Source organism: Tachysurus fulvidraco, chromosome 2 (assembly GCF_022655615.1).
Source record: "Tachysurus fulvidraco isolate hzauxx_2018 chromosome 2, HZAU_PFXX_2.0, whole genome shotgun sequence".
NCBI lineage: Eukaryota > Metazoa > Chordata > Actinopteri > Siluriformes > Bagridae > Tachysurus > Tachysurus fulvidraco.
Genome location: NC_062519.1, coordinates 10,498,756 through 10,513,851, shown reverse-complemented (window position 1 = coordinate 10,513,851; position 15,096 = coordinate 10,498,756). Strand labels below are relative to the sequence as shown.

At 36.3% G+C, this 15,096-nt stretch overlaps 2 protein-coding genes across 7 annotated transcripts in view; one reads left to right on the top strand and one right to left on the bottom strand.

Annotated features, from left to right (window-relative positions):
• The first annotated feature begins 456 nt into the window (after positions 1-456).
• On the top strand, positions 457-13,097 carry st3gal8 (ST3 beta-galactoside alpha-2,3-sialyltransferase 8). Of its 3 annotated transcripts, none has more exons than XM_027143808.2 (7): positions 457-610; positions 6,658-7,307; positions 9,358-9,542; positions 9,854-10,033; positions 10,186-10,231; positions 10,344-10,463; positions 11,480-13,097. In XM_027143808.2, exons 2-7 carry the CDS (start codon positions 7,020-7,022, stop codon positions 11,681-11,683), a joined length of 1,023 nt encoding a protein of 340 aa, XP_026999609.1. In that variant the 5' UTR covers positions 457-610; positions 6,658-7,019; the 3' UTR covers positions 11,684-13,097. The 3 variants fall into 3 exon arrangements, with proteins under 3 accessions (XP_026999609.1, XP_026999610.1, XP_026999611.1); XM_027143809.2 differs by lacking the exon at positions 457-610 and adding an exon at positions 1,157-1,307; XM_027143810.2 differs by lacking the exon at positions 457-610 and adding an exon at positions 5,922-6,071.
• unm_sa1614 (un-named sa1614) overlaps positions 12,934-15,096 on the bottom strand; it is a 29,941-nt gene continuing 27,778 nt past the window's right edge. For 2 of the 4 annotated variants that reach the window (XM_027143805.2, XM_027143806.2), the window contains exon 28: positions 12,934-14,631. In XM_027143805.2, coding sequence (XP_026999606.2) covers positions 14,508-14,631 — 124 coding nt within the window. In that variant the 3' untranslated portion in view covers positions 12,934-14,507. Of the gene's footprint in view, positions 14,664-15,096 lie in introns of all 4 variants that reach the window. The other 2 variants (XM_047804518.1, XM_047804535.1) reach the window with 2 other exon arrangements.

Below are 15,096 nucleotides of genomic sequence, written 5' to 3'. Positions count from 1 at the left end.
ATATATATATATATATATATATATATATATATATATATATATATATATATAATGTGAGTATATATATATATATATATATATATATATATTAGTTATATATATATATATATATATATATATATATATATATATATATAAATTTTAAATTTTAATTCTATATATTCATTTATTTATTTGTATCCTTATTTTTTCTTATTATTATTATATATTTATTTCTTTTCTTTCTCCTGTTTCCATACTCCTGCAAAGCTGCTTTGAGACAATGGGAATTGTCACAAATAAATTGAATTTTACATTGAAGGTCTTTTGTTCCAAATATACTGTATACAACACGCAATCCAGGCGTCCCACAAACAACATTTGTCGAGTTGTTGATGAAGAAGGAAAGAGCGGTACTGAGGCATGGGCAGGTTTTAGCTAAACTGACTCATGGAGGAAAGTTTTACTTCAGAGTACAAAAAGGGCGTTAATGCGCAAGCGCGCACACAGAAGCGCACACACACGCTGGGCTTCGATCCGTGCGCAATAAAAGGGTTCACAATTTCTTTCCCAACCGGGACCATGTTACGGCAAAGAGAGCGGATTAACCAGACGAGCTGAGAACCATCGGGTAATTAAAAGAACTTTTTTTTTTAATTAGAAATGCTCAAAAGTACAGCAGTTTGATGGCTAATAACGTTGTTGGGGAAAGACATTTTGTTAGACGATGCGGTATAAGTAGTTTGGTACTTCCTTTCTATTTTATCTTCCTTTTATCTTTCTTTTTTTGTTGTTTTTTCAACACAAATTCACATCAGCACTGGGCACTTAATAAGAGGTAAACAGCCCACAGATAAAGTCTGTGAACATAATTAGAGAAAGATGTTGGGGTGTAAATGGTAACTGTTACTGTTTCGGATTTGCTTCTCATGTAGAAACATGTGAGGGGATACATGAAAGTGAGCAAAGAAAGAAAGTTGTTGAAGCAGTAAGTCGGTGTAGTAAAAGCCCTGTACCTCATGTGCAGCAGGACTCAGAGCTCTCACAAGCACAACTGGAGTCGTTTTTGTTGTTGTCGACATGCTGAAACTAGTTTAAAGAAGCTTGTTTGGTTGCGTTTCCGTTTCTGTAGGCGTATTATACCAAGTTCTGTTCTTACATCTATATAATCATGTGCTGAGTGGAACATTACAGACGACCCCCACACCGTGGTTATTTAGGGGAAAAGTGGGGTGGCCTGTAATAGGAAACAGACCACAGTGGACGTCACATGGACATTTCATCCCTGCTATAGGAGACAAGCAGAAAACAAATGGACACCTTTTTGGGTACAGTATGTGGATATGAGCTAAAATTGTCTTGTATCGTGTGAGTAACATTCAGAAAGGTCCTAGGCTTGTGAGCTCAGCGTAGGAGACATTGTAATTAAGAAGGAAGGCAGCTTTGGAGGCAACTACTTTAAATTCTCAGAAATGTCTGATCTCAGAACTGTTAGATTAGAGCAGGCTGTGGGTTCATGTTCATCTGGGTCTATAGGAGCTGGATGGCTTTTCCTGCTTTTTTTTTTTTTTTACGTGGACCTAGAAATGTGAGCCGTACTCCTAAACTACCATTCTTCAAGCTTTTCTCTACATTACTTTTCTTTCACCATGCAACCAAGCAAAACATTAAATTGTCAGCTAAAGGCCAAGGGGATTTCTTTTCCATACTTGAAGCGAAGCTGCAAGCCTCAGAGTAGTTGACTGTTAAGGACTTTGTAGTCTGGCTGGAATTTGAGCTTATATCAATCACTAAAAACTTGTAGTTAGGTGACTAAACTCCTGATATATTAAATGCTATAAACAAATAAGGTTTTTTTTTATAAGAACTAATGATTAGCATAGACAACCTGTAAACAACAACCCATAGTGTTGTAACGTTGAAACAGACTAACGGGTAACTGATTATAGTGGCTAAAATGGTAATTACAACTATGCTGATTGAACTGTGTTTTTTTTTAGTGGTTTTATTCAACTAGAAACAAAATAGTCTTACTGCACACATGAAACTTTTCCCTTACACTATGAAATATTCAGTATAAACTTTATTTATTTATAATGAATAATATTATTACTTCATTATTTTACATGAAGTAAATTTATTATTCAGAATTGCTTGTACATTTTTAAAATGCTAGTTAGAAAATGTATCATCAGTACTTTAATAACACTGGCAATAACTAACAGCATTACCCATAGCAACATGTACTGTAGCTATTTACAGACACTCTTTTAGCAAACATAATTATCCTAAATAGTTACATGAAGAATATTTAAGACATGAAAAACAGCAATATCACATTGCCGATTTTACCGTCTAAAAGTATAACAATATTTGCAACATATGCAAATTGAAAACACCATCGGGAACATCTGCTAATGCAAAATGCTAGCTGGCTACTTAAATGCTAATAAACTAGCCTGTGTGATATAGGATGTCTTGTGTATAATATGGCAGTTTATTCAACATGGCTAAGTCTTATAAAATACTCTGTAACATCTATGTCACAGCACTGTAGTTAGCTCACTAGTTCATTGGGTTCTGCAAAGTGACCTGGTACGACATAATCCTCAAATAATTACAGATGGAATGGTTTCAGAATGATCTAGCTTATTTTGTGATATCACAAACAGCTCTGAATTGGAGGTCTGTTGCAGTGTGCTACCAGATTTCAGCAAATCTTTCCATAAAATCTATATTTTGAGAGCTGTGGTACTTTAAGAATGCAATAGTTGCATAACCTTGGTAGAGAGTCAAGTTCCTTCTGCTTGTTTAATAAAGGGCTTATATGAGGAGATTCCTGCTGAGTAAATGGCAAATCTCAATGTACAATCAAATCTGAATAGTTTGGCAAATGCTTCGGGCCTCTAGCTTTAGTATAAGGAGACATTAAAGGATCCCATTTCACCCGCTCCATTGTGTCATATTGGTATGCTAATGAACCTGTGGATTGTGCCAAGTCTAAAAGCTGAACGACTGTGTGAACTGCCACAGCAATTGGCCAAACTTTATCTTACATAGTTAGAGCTGAAAGAACCTGGGTCTCTTTTACTATTAAAAGGCAATAACAACTTTCTAGGACCTGTGAAAACTAAAGTAAAATATTGCAGGTTTTTGTCCTGCCTCTTCAAAATTTAACCCAATCATAGCTTCAATTTAAAAACACCACATAGTCTCGGGAGTACATGTTGGCCTAGCTGGATTTGGAACTGTGTAGTGAAAAAATCTTCTGTATTAGATGCATTGCATTTGTAATCATGGTGTAAATTCGTATAAAGATCATCCAGCAAATGAATGATATAAAGATCATCTCTATAATATAAGCTCATTCATATTCAACATCTGCATTGAATTTTTTTTTACTCAGTCGGTGGCGGTTGTGTGTTTTTTAATGGTAGTAGAAAGTTTGAGTGCTTCAGCTTCCAGCTTAAAGCCTGGTAATTACGGCATTTATTTCTTAAGAATGATGACTGGGGAGGAGGCTTTTTGCCTTCTGCTTTGCTGACAGCATGTTTTTTTGCTGATGGCAGCTATAACCACAGTGTGTGAGATTAGGAAGGGCAGTTGCTCACTCCAGTCAGCTGGGTGTTGTGCTTCTTTTTAAGATAAAAAAAAAAAGTGGAGCCCTTGTACCATTCTGACCCCCAAAAATAAAGGCAATGTTGAGCAGTTATCTTGGTAAATGAATCTAATCCACTACCCAAAGAGCTTCATCCTTGACTCACAGCTTCTGGACATTAGATGACAGAGAATCTTCACAGTGACTACCTCTAGAATGCTATTAGAGCTTGAAATCTAAGATGAAGCCATTTCAAGGAGCTAATTTTCAGATAAATAAGCAGGTACAAACAGATTTTAGTTAAACTCAGCTTACCAAGTTTGATAGGCAAACTTAGCTGAAGAGAATATAGCATGGTGCTACCACCATCAGTCTTCACTGTAGTTATGGCATACTTTGGGTAATTGTCATGTAGCAGGGTTGAAACACTAAGGATGAAAATGCAAGTGGAATTTTTTCTTATTAAAACTGGTAATGAACAATCTAAAACACAAGGCAAAATCGAAACCCAGTAAACAGGCAGAGGTCAGGCAAACAGCAGTCGCAGTGAGGAACGAGAACATGCAACAGACACTCAGGTCAAAAACAGGAGAGCATTTCAAATGAGCTAGCGCTTAAGCTTGCGGACAGACTGTGGAATCTGTAGTGAGATAAAACCATGATGATAAAACCAAAAAACAGCTGAGCTTTATTTTCAGTTTATTTAACTATTTTGAACAAAATTTAAATGAAGAAAAATTATGACTGAAATGACTTTTATGGCTTTCGTAGCTTTAACATTGAAAACAAAATGAACTACCAAATACCATATTTCAAAATAAATCAATACATTTATTAATTCTCCCCTAAATTTATGATCTATATTCTCCTCAACAAAATTAAAAAAGATGATAACAGATTAAAAGTCGATTAAACTGCCAGACTTCTCTTTCTTGGGTGCTGCAGATTGTGGCTTGGGGCTGGTGCTGTTTGCAGTAAGAGCTCTTTTTAATGCCTGTGATCATCCCCAGGAATTGCATAGGCTCTCCTTGAAAGAATGCAATCATGTGACCAACATGCTTTCTCTCTATCTCTTTAGATTTATCTCAACTTCATGGGTTTCACAGTTTGGGACCTCTGGTGTTCAGACAGTGCAGCTGCATTTACATGCATAACAGAATTAACAGAAAGCTGATATGGTATATTGCCATGATGCACACGTTTTTCCATCATAATGCATGTCACAATGCATCCTTACACCACTACTGATGATAGATGTAGGCCAATTACACTTGAATGTGATTGGTTAATTCTAAGTCACATGCCTCATTATGAAAGGTTATCTGAACTGGGAACTGGGTTATTGTATGTTTTTACTTTTTCTTTTTTCCACTGAAATATTCCTATTTGTTTTTTCAAGTGAGTTTTGTGGTTGCATTAAAGGTGGCTTTATTTTTAACATCACAAAAACGTGTGTACGTATGGATTTTTATATGCACTACAATTAACATCTAAGATGGTGCCGCGAATGGCAGCCTCAGTGCTTAGTGGCGCCCCCCAGGGCTGTGTTCTCTCCCCACTACTCTTCTCCCTGTACACAAACGACTGCACCTCTAATGACCCATCTGTCAAGCTCCTGAAGTTTGCAGACGACACCACACTGATCGGCCTCATCCAGGGTGTAATTGCACTTGCTTCAAAAATCCACTTGGAACTGTGAGATAAGTTTAGTGGTTGTTCAGTAGTTAGGTGCAGAGTGTAACATGTAGAAGTGTTCTTTTGCCTATTATAGTTTATACATATCTCTTTTACATTTCCAGCATTTATCAGACACCATTATCCAGACCACCCTACATTTTATACAGCTGAGCAATTTGGGTTATGGGCCTTGCTCAGGGGGCTAGCAGCTTCAGGTTGGTGGACACGGGATTTGAACTCAAACAGCCTTCTACTTGGTAATCCAAACCTTAACCAAAATGCTACCATATCCTCAAGCACAGAGTGTTTAGCGAAGTGAAATGTTTGTCACTGTTTTAAATGCAGTTTCTCTCATAGCAGCAATGAGCTCTAAAATCAGAAGCTGCTTCTTTAATTTTGGTCGAATTTATACATATCTCAGGCTTTTTTTTATTATTATTATTATCTTTTTTGGATCTATTATGAGCAGTGTTATGCTAGTTTTAAGTCTTTTTGTGTGAGTGTAAGGCTTTTAGCACTCAAAATCTAAAGCAACCATTTTATTTCTGAAGTTGCTTAATGCAGCCAGGGTGCCTCCCTCAGCATGAGGCAACAGTTGTTTCTGTCTCGTTTTTCCTGCCCACTACACCGTCACTGTACTTCTTACTGCTTTCAGGCCCCATGTTCAGGACAGCTTGGCAAGAAAAGCCTCAAGAGAATGAAGAAGAAATAGAATGAGCACCGTGAATTATAGGAAGAGCAGCTGTTGAACATTTTTTAAGATAATTGGCTGCAGTTTAGGAGATTACTGTCATAAGTCTTGATAAATCACGGGCAGGTGGGTGCCAGGGTTTTAAGTCAACCATTGCATTGCAATGCTGATTTACTGTCTGTGTACCAGGCTGTTCTCTCGGCTCTCTCGGCTGATCTCTCGGGGTCTGTTTTATCTCTGTTCTGTGGTTATGTAACACTTAAATTGAAACTGTGCAGATTTTAATCAACCTTATTTACTGTAATTATCATCATCACTCTGTATGTAGTTGCACAACTGCACATCCATGCACTTATCCAGTTATTATATCATGTGGCAGAAGTACAATATAAAAGTCATGCAGGAACCGGTCAAGAACTTCAGATAATGTAGACAAGAAACATCAGAATGGAGAAAAAGTGGAATCTTTGTGACGTTGATCATGGCATGGACCAAAACTAGATGGTTTAAGACCAGAAAAAGACCAGGTGATTTTAACTGTGAGGTTTGATAAGTCTGTGCCAACGATAGCCTCAGATTCTTGTTCTTGTTTTGTCTGACAGGCGTGGAACTCGACCTGATCTTCTGCTATTGTACTGCATCCAACTACATACTACTGATTTATATGTGTGTGTATAATATATTAAACATATCTTATAAATGTATCTTTCAGGAATGAGGCTGTGAACCCATAGACGCCCATGTGGACTGCAATATGAAGACATTAACTTAAACCAGAGGTCTGCCGGAAATGAATTCTCATTTCTGTGACTTCATGATGGATTACCTGTGACTCTTGGCTGGAAATACAATCAATACCTAAAAAAGAACCAAACGGACTATTCATTCCTGCCATATTACTTGTCAATCGACACTAGTTTTGGATTGTAAACAAGATTCATTTTATAACCCCTTCAACTCCTCTGGCTGGTTCAGTGGGAAAGTAGACAATCAAAAGCAAGTTCTGGGGTAATCATGTTAAAGTCTGAAGTAACCATCTTGCACTGATTTCTTCACTTTTCATCTGGCCTAACCATGCTGCTGAAGAAAAAGTTGTGCATCGTTGCCTTGTTCGGAGGTATCCTGTTTTTTATGATCGCCTCTCACACCATTCATAAGAACAGCTTCGACATGGACACGGCTGCTCACAGTAGCGCCAGGACTTTAACTGAGATTGGTAAACGTCGCTCGTGTAGCTGCTCAAATTGTATCAAAGACCTAGGCGTTTCACCGTGGTTCGATCAGCGTTTTGACTATAAGCAGCAACCGTACCTTAGTGATCGTGAAAATCAAATAGACCCAGTGTCATTAAAGTGGTGGCAGGTAAGTTTTGTTTTTTATGTGTAGTTTGTCTGTAAGTTTATTTTTATGTGTAGTCTGTCTGTAAGTTTATTTTTATGTGTAGTGTGTCTGTAAGTTTAAATGTGTTAAGTTTGCTTTTTTTTAAAACATTTTGTGTAAAAGTTTCAAATGTGATAAGTTTGCTGGTTGTGTCATGTTTGTTGTGCTTGCTGTCTTTTCTGTTAAAGTCCACTGCAACCTTGCCACAGCTTCATGATCCAGACAAGAGAATTATTTGTGTATGTTTATCTCATGTCAGAAGTATTCACTGAAATAGCTTTAAAAGGCTATCTGAAAAAAAAAACAGGTATTAATGTAAACTTTATATAATAATATAAAAAATATGGGAAAAAACGAAAACATTTTGTTAAAAGGTTTCATTACCTTTTTTTTACTGGTGGCAGGTAAGTTTTGTTTTTTATGTGTAGTCTGTCAGTAAGTTTATTTTTATGTGTAGTCTGTCAGTAAGTTTATTTTTATGTGTAGTCTGTCAGTAAGTTTATTTTGATGTGTAGTCCGTCAGTAAGTTTATTTCGTGTAGTCCGTCAGTAAGTTTATTTCGTGTAGTCTGTCTGTAAGTTTATTTTGATGTGTAGTCCGTCAGTAAGTTTATTTCGTGCAGTCTGTAAGTTTATTTTATGTAGTCTGTAGGTTTTTTAACTGTAGTCTGTTGATAATTCTTAAGTTACTAGAATGGAGTACTACAGGGTGTCACAAAAGTCCCTTGTGCCTTCTTCAGTGGATGTTTGAGGATGTTGTTTTGCAACACTTTTCAAATGTGATAAGTTTGCTGGTTGTGTCATGTTTGTTGTGCTTTCTGTGGTTTCTGTTAAAGTCCACTGCAACCTTGCCACAGATTCAACTTTATATAATAATATAAAAATATGGAAAAAAACGAAGACATTTTGTTAAAAGGTTTCATTACCACATGGAGACACCAAGTATTATTAAAAATCACAGCATGATTTGATGATATTTGATGTTAGCAGGCAGAAGTTTTTCCATGGAATTTATCCCCGATTTAGACAGAAAAATTTGATAAATGTGTGATAAAGGTGTCGGACGTTATGATGACTGGACATGCAATACATTAAATTATATTTAAAGCAATCAAATATATCATTGTTTGTGTAACTTTAATGAAAGCAATAGAACCCAAATCCCAAATTACTTTCAATTCACTTCTGCGCTCTACAGGTTGTGTGCTGCATTTCTGATTAGTATAGGGAACATTAGAGCATATATCACAGCAAGGGAACAGTCAGCTCTCAAAGTTGATGTTTTGGAAGCAGGAAAAATGGGCAAGTGAGGATCTGAGAAAAACATACACTCACACACACCCACACGCACATGCACACACACAAGTCCTCATTACTCATCCTGCCAGATCCCAACAGAGAACAACAGCGATTTTCCAGGGTTTCAGGCTTTCTAATTAACCTCTATATAGCAGTACCACTGGTCCAGAGACACATCTGGAAATCTTCAGTCTACAGTCCCTGTTATTATTCATTGCACAGATACAACATTTCACTGAAGTGATACCAAAAACTGCCCTTCTAATTGTGTTTATTTTACCATAAAAACATATTCAGGGACCAACAGCACAGATAGGCAAAAGAAAAAGCTACTCTGTACAAGCCTACAGTTCACTAAGGTTTAAAGTAATTCAAGGCTTTCAAGATTTCATAGGCACTTTTCATGCTGTTGGAATTGAACTCGGATAAACTTGGCACTCCTGCAGGTTCTGTGGTATTCTGTGCACAGTGCAGTTATACACACACCGATCTCACATACGTAAACACACCATTCTCACACACACCACCTTGCAGGAGATTTATTGAGAAATCTGATGAAATGAGACATATCTCAAGCACACAACCAAATGAAGACTTTTATTCCATTACAAATTTAGAGGCATTTGCTTGTTGTGTTTGCCTCTTTCAGGGTGTCTTTACGTCTTTAGAAAGTTTTATTTGTTCTACAGTTATATTTGCATTATTTTTATGTTTTGCTTTTTATGTGCATTCAGGGCTTGCAGAGTTCAGCAAATATTTCCTTCAATGAAACAATCAAGAAGATGTTTACAGTGATTTCTCCTCCTGTGAAAAAAAGTCATTCAAGACAGTGTCAGAAATGTGCTGTGGTTGGAAATTCAGGAAATCTGCTGCAGTCCAAGTATGGAGCTTTAATAGACTCCCATTCCACTGTCTTTCGGTACGCACCATCTTACTGCTCTACCATATCTAAAGTGTTTGTCAATTTGTTTTTGTTTTTTTTATAAATCAAGGTTTTGTTTTGGTGATGTATTTGTTGCAGATGAGGTTATATTGAATAAAATGTGGGAACCTCGTGTGGTTCTGTCTATTATCATTTTATCACTTTATCATTTATAATCACAATAATAATTTGATTATACCGTTATGCAAATGCTCAAAGAGGAAAATTCCATGGAACTTTTGTTTGAAGTCTTTTATCTGCTTAAGTAACATTGCGAGGCAGCTCAAGTTTTTTTATTTTTCTTACAGGATGAATAAAGCTGTGACTTTGGGTTTTGAGCAATATGTTGGGAACAAGACCACTCACCACATCATGTACCCTGAGAGTGCTGTGGATCTGGCCCCTGGTGTCCATCTTGTCCTGCTGCCATTTAAATCGAGAGATCTTGAGTGGCTGACCAGTGCCCTTTCAACTGGCAAAATCAAAACGTAGGTGTCTGACACAGCAAGAGCAACATGCAAGCGCATTTCTATGTGCGAGAAGTATGAAAGCCACAGTGTAGTTTGTTGAGCACCTCAATGGCTTGTCAGTAGCCTGTTAGAAGTGCTGTATTTAGATCATTCTTGTTTTTTATCTTTAGGACCTACATGAGAGTAAAAGAACTTGTGCAAGCAGATAAAGATAAGGTGAGTGTGATCCTTTAAATATCATGATAATGGAACATCATTTTGCCTGAAAATGATAGATATCAGAATATCTGTTTGCCAAAAGACAGCTGTGTAGTGTTTGCCTTTACAGGTGATGGTGGTGAACCCAAGCTTCTTTAAGTACACTCATGACCGCTGGACAGAGCAAAATGGCAGATACCCCTCTACTGGCATGCTGGCTATTGTGTTTGCTCTACACCTCTGTGATGAGGTAACTCTGTGACTCACTGCCTTCCATTCACCAAAACCAGGGCTAGCTATATTAGTTTTTCTTTTTCATGCTTGCAGAACCCACAGTTTATTATTTGGTGTAGGTCAGCACCGTAATGGAGCACTAATTAACGGCTAAATTTTTTAATCATTGATGATTTTAGTAAATTTTATATGATCTGTAACCATCCCAGAAGGCTGCTTGGTCAGCAAGGTCTGAGTATGGGAACAATCCTTTTTAAACCCAAAATAGCACTTAGTACGTCATTTTGCACTCAGGTCATACTCAGTTTCTGTGTTGGGACACATAAAAAAACAAAGAATAAGTTGTTTATATATAGATATAATAATAAATTTGGCTGAAGCATATATTATTATGTAAATTTGCAGTGATTGTACAATTAATATGATGGTCAGAACTAAGATCCTGTAAATCAGCACAATATATTAGACCACTACTATGAGGTAAATGCTTGGTTGAATATCTCTATTCGTATCTTACTAGTGTAAATGGTACTCTCTTGCTTTAATGGTATATCTTATTACAACTGAAAACAAAATGAAAAAATGCACTCAGCTTCGTTAGTAAATATTTAATAACTATATTTCTATATTTACTGATCTGTGATGAACATGATCACAGAGTACAATTCTCACCTCATAGTCAGCTGTAACATTACCATGTCAGAGTTTTTATTAGTATTTCGAATTTAATTATAAAGAAAGAAAGCCTGAAATGGGTTTCCAAAAGGGTTCATGCCTATGGACTGTGGAAAACAGAGACCAACGGACTAAAATGCGCTGTAAATTATGCATCAGGATTTGCTTTGTTTATGAATCAAGCTGAACATGTTTTTATTCATACCCACACAGAATTAAAAGGCTTTCTCTTGCTTTCCCAACACACACATCTGTCTGCTACCTGATGCCCTAGAAATGTGTATGTAAAAAAATGTTTGTATCCATTTCTACTGCAGTGCAGATATATAATCATTTTCTTGTGTCCTCTCTATTCAGGTGTCAGTGTTTGGTTATGGGGCAGACTCACAGGGTAATTGGCATCACTACTGGGAAGAGAACAAGCATGCAGGAGCCTTCCGCAAGACAGGGGTGCACAGCGCGGATTTTGAACGAGAGATCATTCTGAAATTACATTCAGAAGGCAAAATTAAACTCTACCCAAAGGAGCAAAGAAAGTCTCCTAATGATGTTAATGAATGAATCATGGCAACATGTGCATATGACATTGACAGAGCCAAAGAAGAGCTACAAACAGCTGTGATCCACCCAGCTAGTGAGCAATGCTGAACCAAACCAACTGACTAACATGCTGTATTCTTTCCAGACCAAACAATCTTTTATTATTATTATTATTATTATTATTATTATTATTATTATTATTATTATTATTATTATTATTATTATTTAAAAGCCATGTTGTACATGTTTTGTGTTTTATGCTGAACCAGTTCTCGTGAAGATGCAGAAGAAAATACAAACGCATCTATTGGGAGCAGCTTAAGGCTGATTTGTACAACACTGTGCTACAACTGACAGCCGTATAGACACTGGAGATTTTAGACTAGTACATCCTTAGTCTCCTTAATGTACATTGCAATGACCAAACCCATGGTAAACCCATCGATCACGTCCAATACAACAATTCTACTGCAGCTGACAGCAATATGTAGTTTGTATTGGAGCATATGGAAAATGGCATTTTATAGGTATTGTTTTTTAGAACTGTAATACGGTATGAATATGCATATGGATTTTACCATAACAATTAAGGAGACAGAACTACCAACAGTTATTGAAAGGAAAAAGGCCAGCCTTTGTAGCTACGATTGAATAAGTTTTCACACTTCCACATAACTCCTCTTGTTGGAACCAAGGGGGTGAATATTTATGCAATGTTGCTCTCAGCATTGGAAATCTGTGCCTTTTCCACAGCAGCACTGACCAAACATAGATAACACTTTAGTCAGTTTCCTCACTGATAATTTAACACTTCTTGCTTTTGTTAGTAATAAGTGGGGTGCCTGATTTTAATCATAGGCATGATGGGCAGTATTGAAACAGTGGTGCTCAGTGTCATCGTATTATTAATGTAATGAGTTTAAATTGACCTGGAAAATATCATTTTTAGTTTCATGTCAGTATTTCTGGCCAAGTTTCTTTGGTTATATGCCTGTGGTTTCATTTGTTCTTTTATGTTTATTAATGTATTGTGTTTTTTCTTATAGACTGTTGCCCTGTGTCAAATAAGTGTTATTCCTGTGGTCTGAGACGCAAAGTCTGCATTGAGCACAAATTCACTTAAAAGATAATCATTCCATTGAGCTGGAAAGAACATATAAAGAGATGCCCTCTCTGATTCTGTACACGCATGAAAATAATTCAGTGAACATTAATGGTTTCATTGTATTAATTTTTTTTTAAATTATATATTCAAAATGAGAAACAACAAATGGTTGAAATTGTTTTTTATTTCAGTTGAACTTCATCATAGATTTGAAGCAAAGATGAACATTATTTTCAGTTGTTATGTCTGTTTATTGGCATCACAAACATTAGCCACAGGCCTTACCTTGTACTCAAGTGTGCAAGTAGAAAAATAAAGAAGTAAATCACACATCTTGGTAGCTTGTTATTTATAAAATAATGCAGATCAAACATTAATTTTTAAACTACTGGCCCAGCAATTTGTCCTACTTTCTATACACAACATTTAAATACACATAGTACATATACAGGTTCTGAGGTGTTAATAGGTTCCTGTTTCCAAGAGCATAAAATCTATACAGGAAAAAAGGCCTTTTTTAATCAGATTAAAAAAAAACTCGGCATATCTTTTGTCTAAACAGATAGATTTCTTGAGTTTTGTGTCATCAAAGGATCCTGTTTAATCCTTAGGAAAGCATGAGCGCAGTGTATCCTTGCTATAGATTCATCCATGGGAAAATAAAATACATTTCTTTGAATTGAATTTCGGAGTTTACTTGAATTGAATGGACCTAAAAAAGTTCACATAAAACGAATTTAATTCGTATATACAATTAAAGATATCATTGAGTAATCATGAGACAATCATTGGATGCGTATAGTTCTAATGACAATTCAGGTTACTTTTCTCTTATATGATTAATGATTTTACATCTTTGGACATAGGTGATACATACCTCTCCAGTGTCGAGGGCACAAACTAGGCTTATGAGACACAATTAAATTTTCTCTAGAATGTTCTATGAGATAGAATTTTACAGTCGCAATATCTAGTACCATTTAAACTGATTATATGACATTACCAGACCCAGTAACCTTTATGTATTAAGTAGGAGTGCCCCAATTTAACGAGAATACCAGTATGTGTTAGCACTCAGATAAATGTCAGAGGAGCTGTCATTTTCTTGCCATCAAATGCTACAAATAATGCTAATAGTAATAATAAATTAAAAACTGATCATATATGCTTTTTTGTGTGTGTTTTTTATTGTATACTGAGCATTAATGTAGAATCACATAAAAATGCACCATCCAATGAAGCTTTGGTCACAAACAGCAAAACATTTAAAACTGAACAGCCGATAATACTATGCCTCCCTTATCCCCTTTAAACCATAATTGATGGAAATGCCAGCCATTGTGTGGAATACATTACTCTGTAATTTATAGTATTTATGGCCCATGATGTGTGAATGTGTGAATAATAATGATTATCACTGTGACCACCATTTTCTTTTTTCCTGGGTAGTAAGTGTTATTTCCTAATTGCTTATACTGTGAAAGTATAATCAAGTGGCTATCATTCCCCCAAACTTTGCTTTTGAGACCAGGACATGTACCAAGTTAAATCGAGAACACCGGAGAATTTGTGACTCACCATTCACATAAAGTCAGAAAAAAACAAATATGCTCACAAACAGAGTCCGATGGTATTAATATAATAATTAATATACCATCTTCTTGATTTCTTTGGGTATAGACAATTGTTACATAGTGTTATTTGTGAATATTTATAATCATGAGGGCTTTTATCCTCTGCTCAGACACCTTCTAGGGTTTCTTCATTCCTTGATTTGTCTCCCACTGTGTTACTCTGACAATATGGAGACAAAAGATGCAGGAAACAGGCCTGTCTTTTTTGGCTGTCCCTCAACGTAGCCATGCTGGAAGGTAAGTTTAGAGGCTTCAGTAAGACCTTCAGAAAAAGACTGCATACTTCAATATTTAAAAAAGGAATGGTAATTACACAAAATGTCTAAAGAATATACATCCTGAAATAAAAGACTGCAGGCCGCAAAGAGCATTCAAAACTGTTTATGAGATTCTTTACTACAGAACTTTACACTCCATCTTCCCATCTTTTTTCCCTCCAGACAGCTACCTTCAACCCGAAATCTATTCCTTTGGTAAATGAATTCCTTTATATTCTGCATAACCCACCAAAGACTCTTGGACTCCTGGCAAATTATACATACAGAGAATAAAACACAGCAAAGAGAAACAATGATCTGCAGCAGTCATTTCCCTCTACTAACACAGCATTGGTGCAGACAACATGGTGCTTTTAGAGCTACAGTGGCATGCGAACGTTTGGACACCTCTGGTCAAAAGTTCAGTTTGAAACGAAA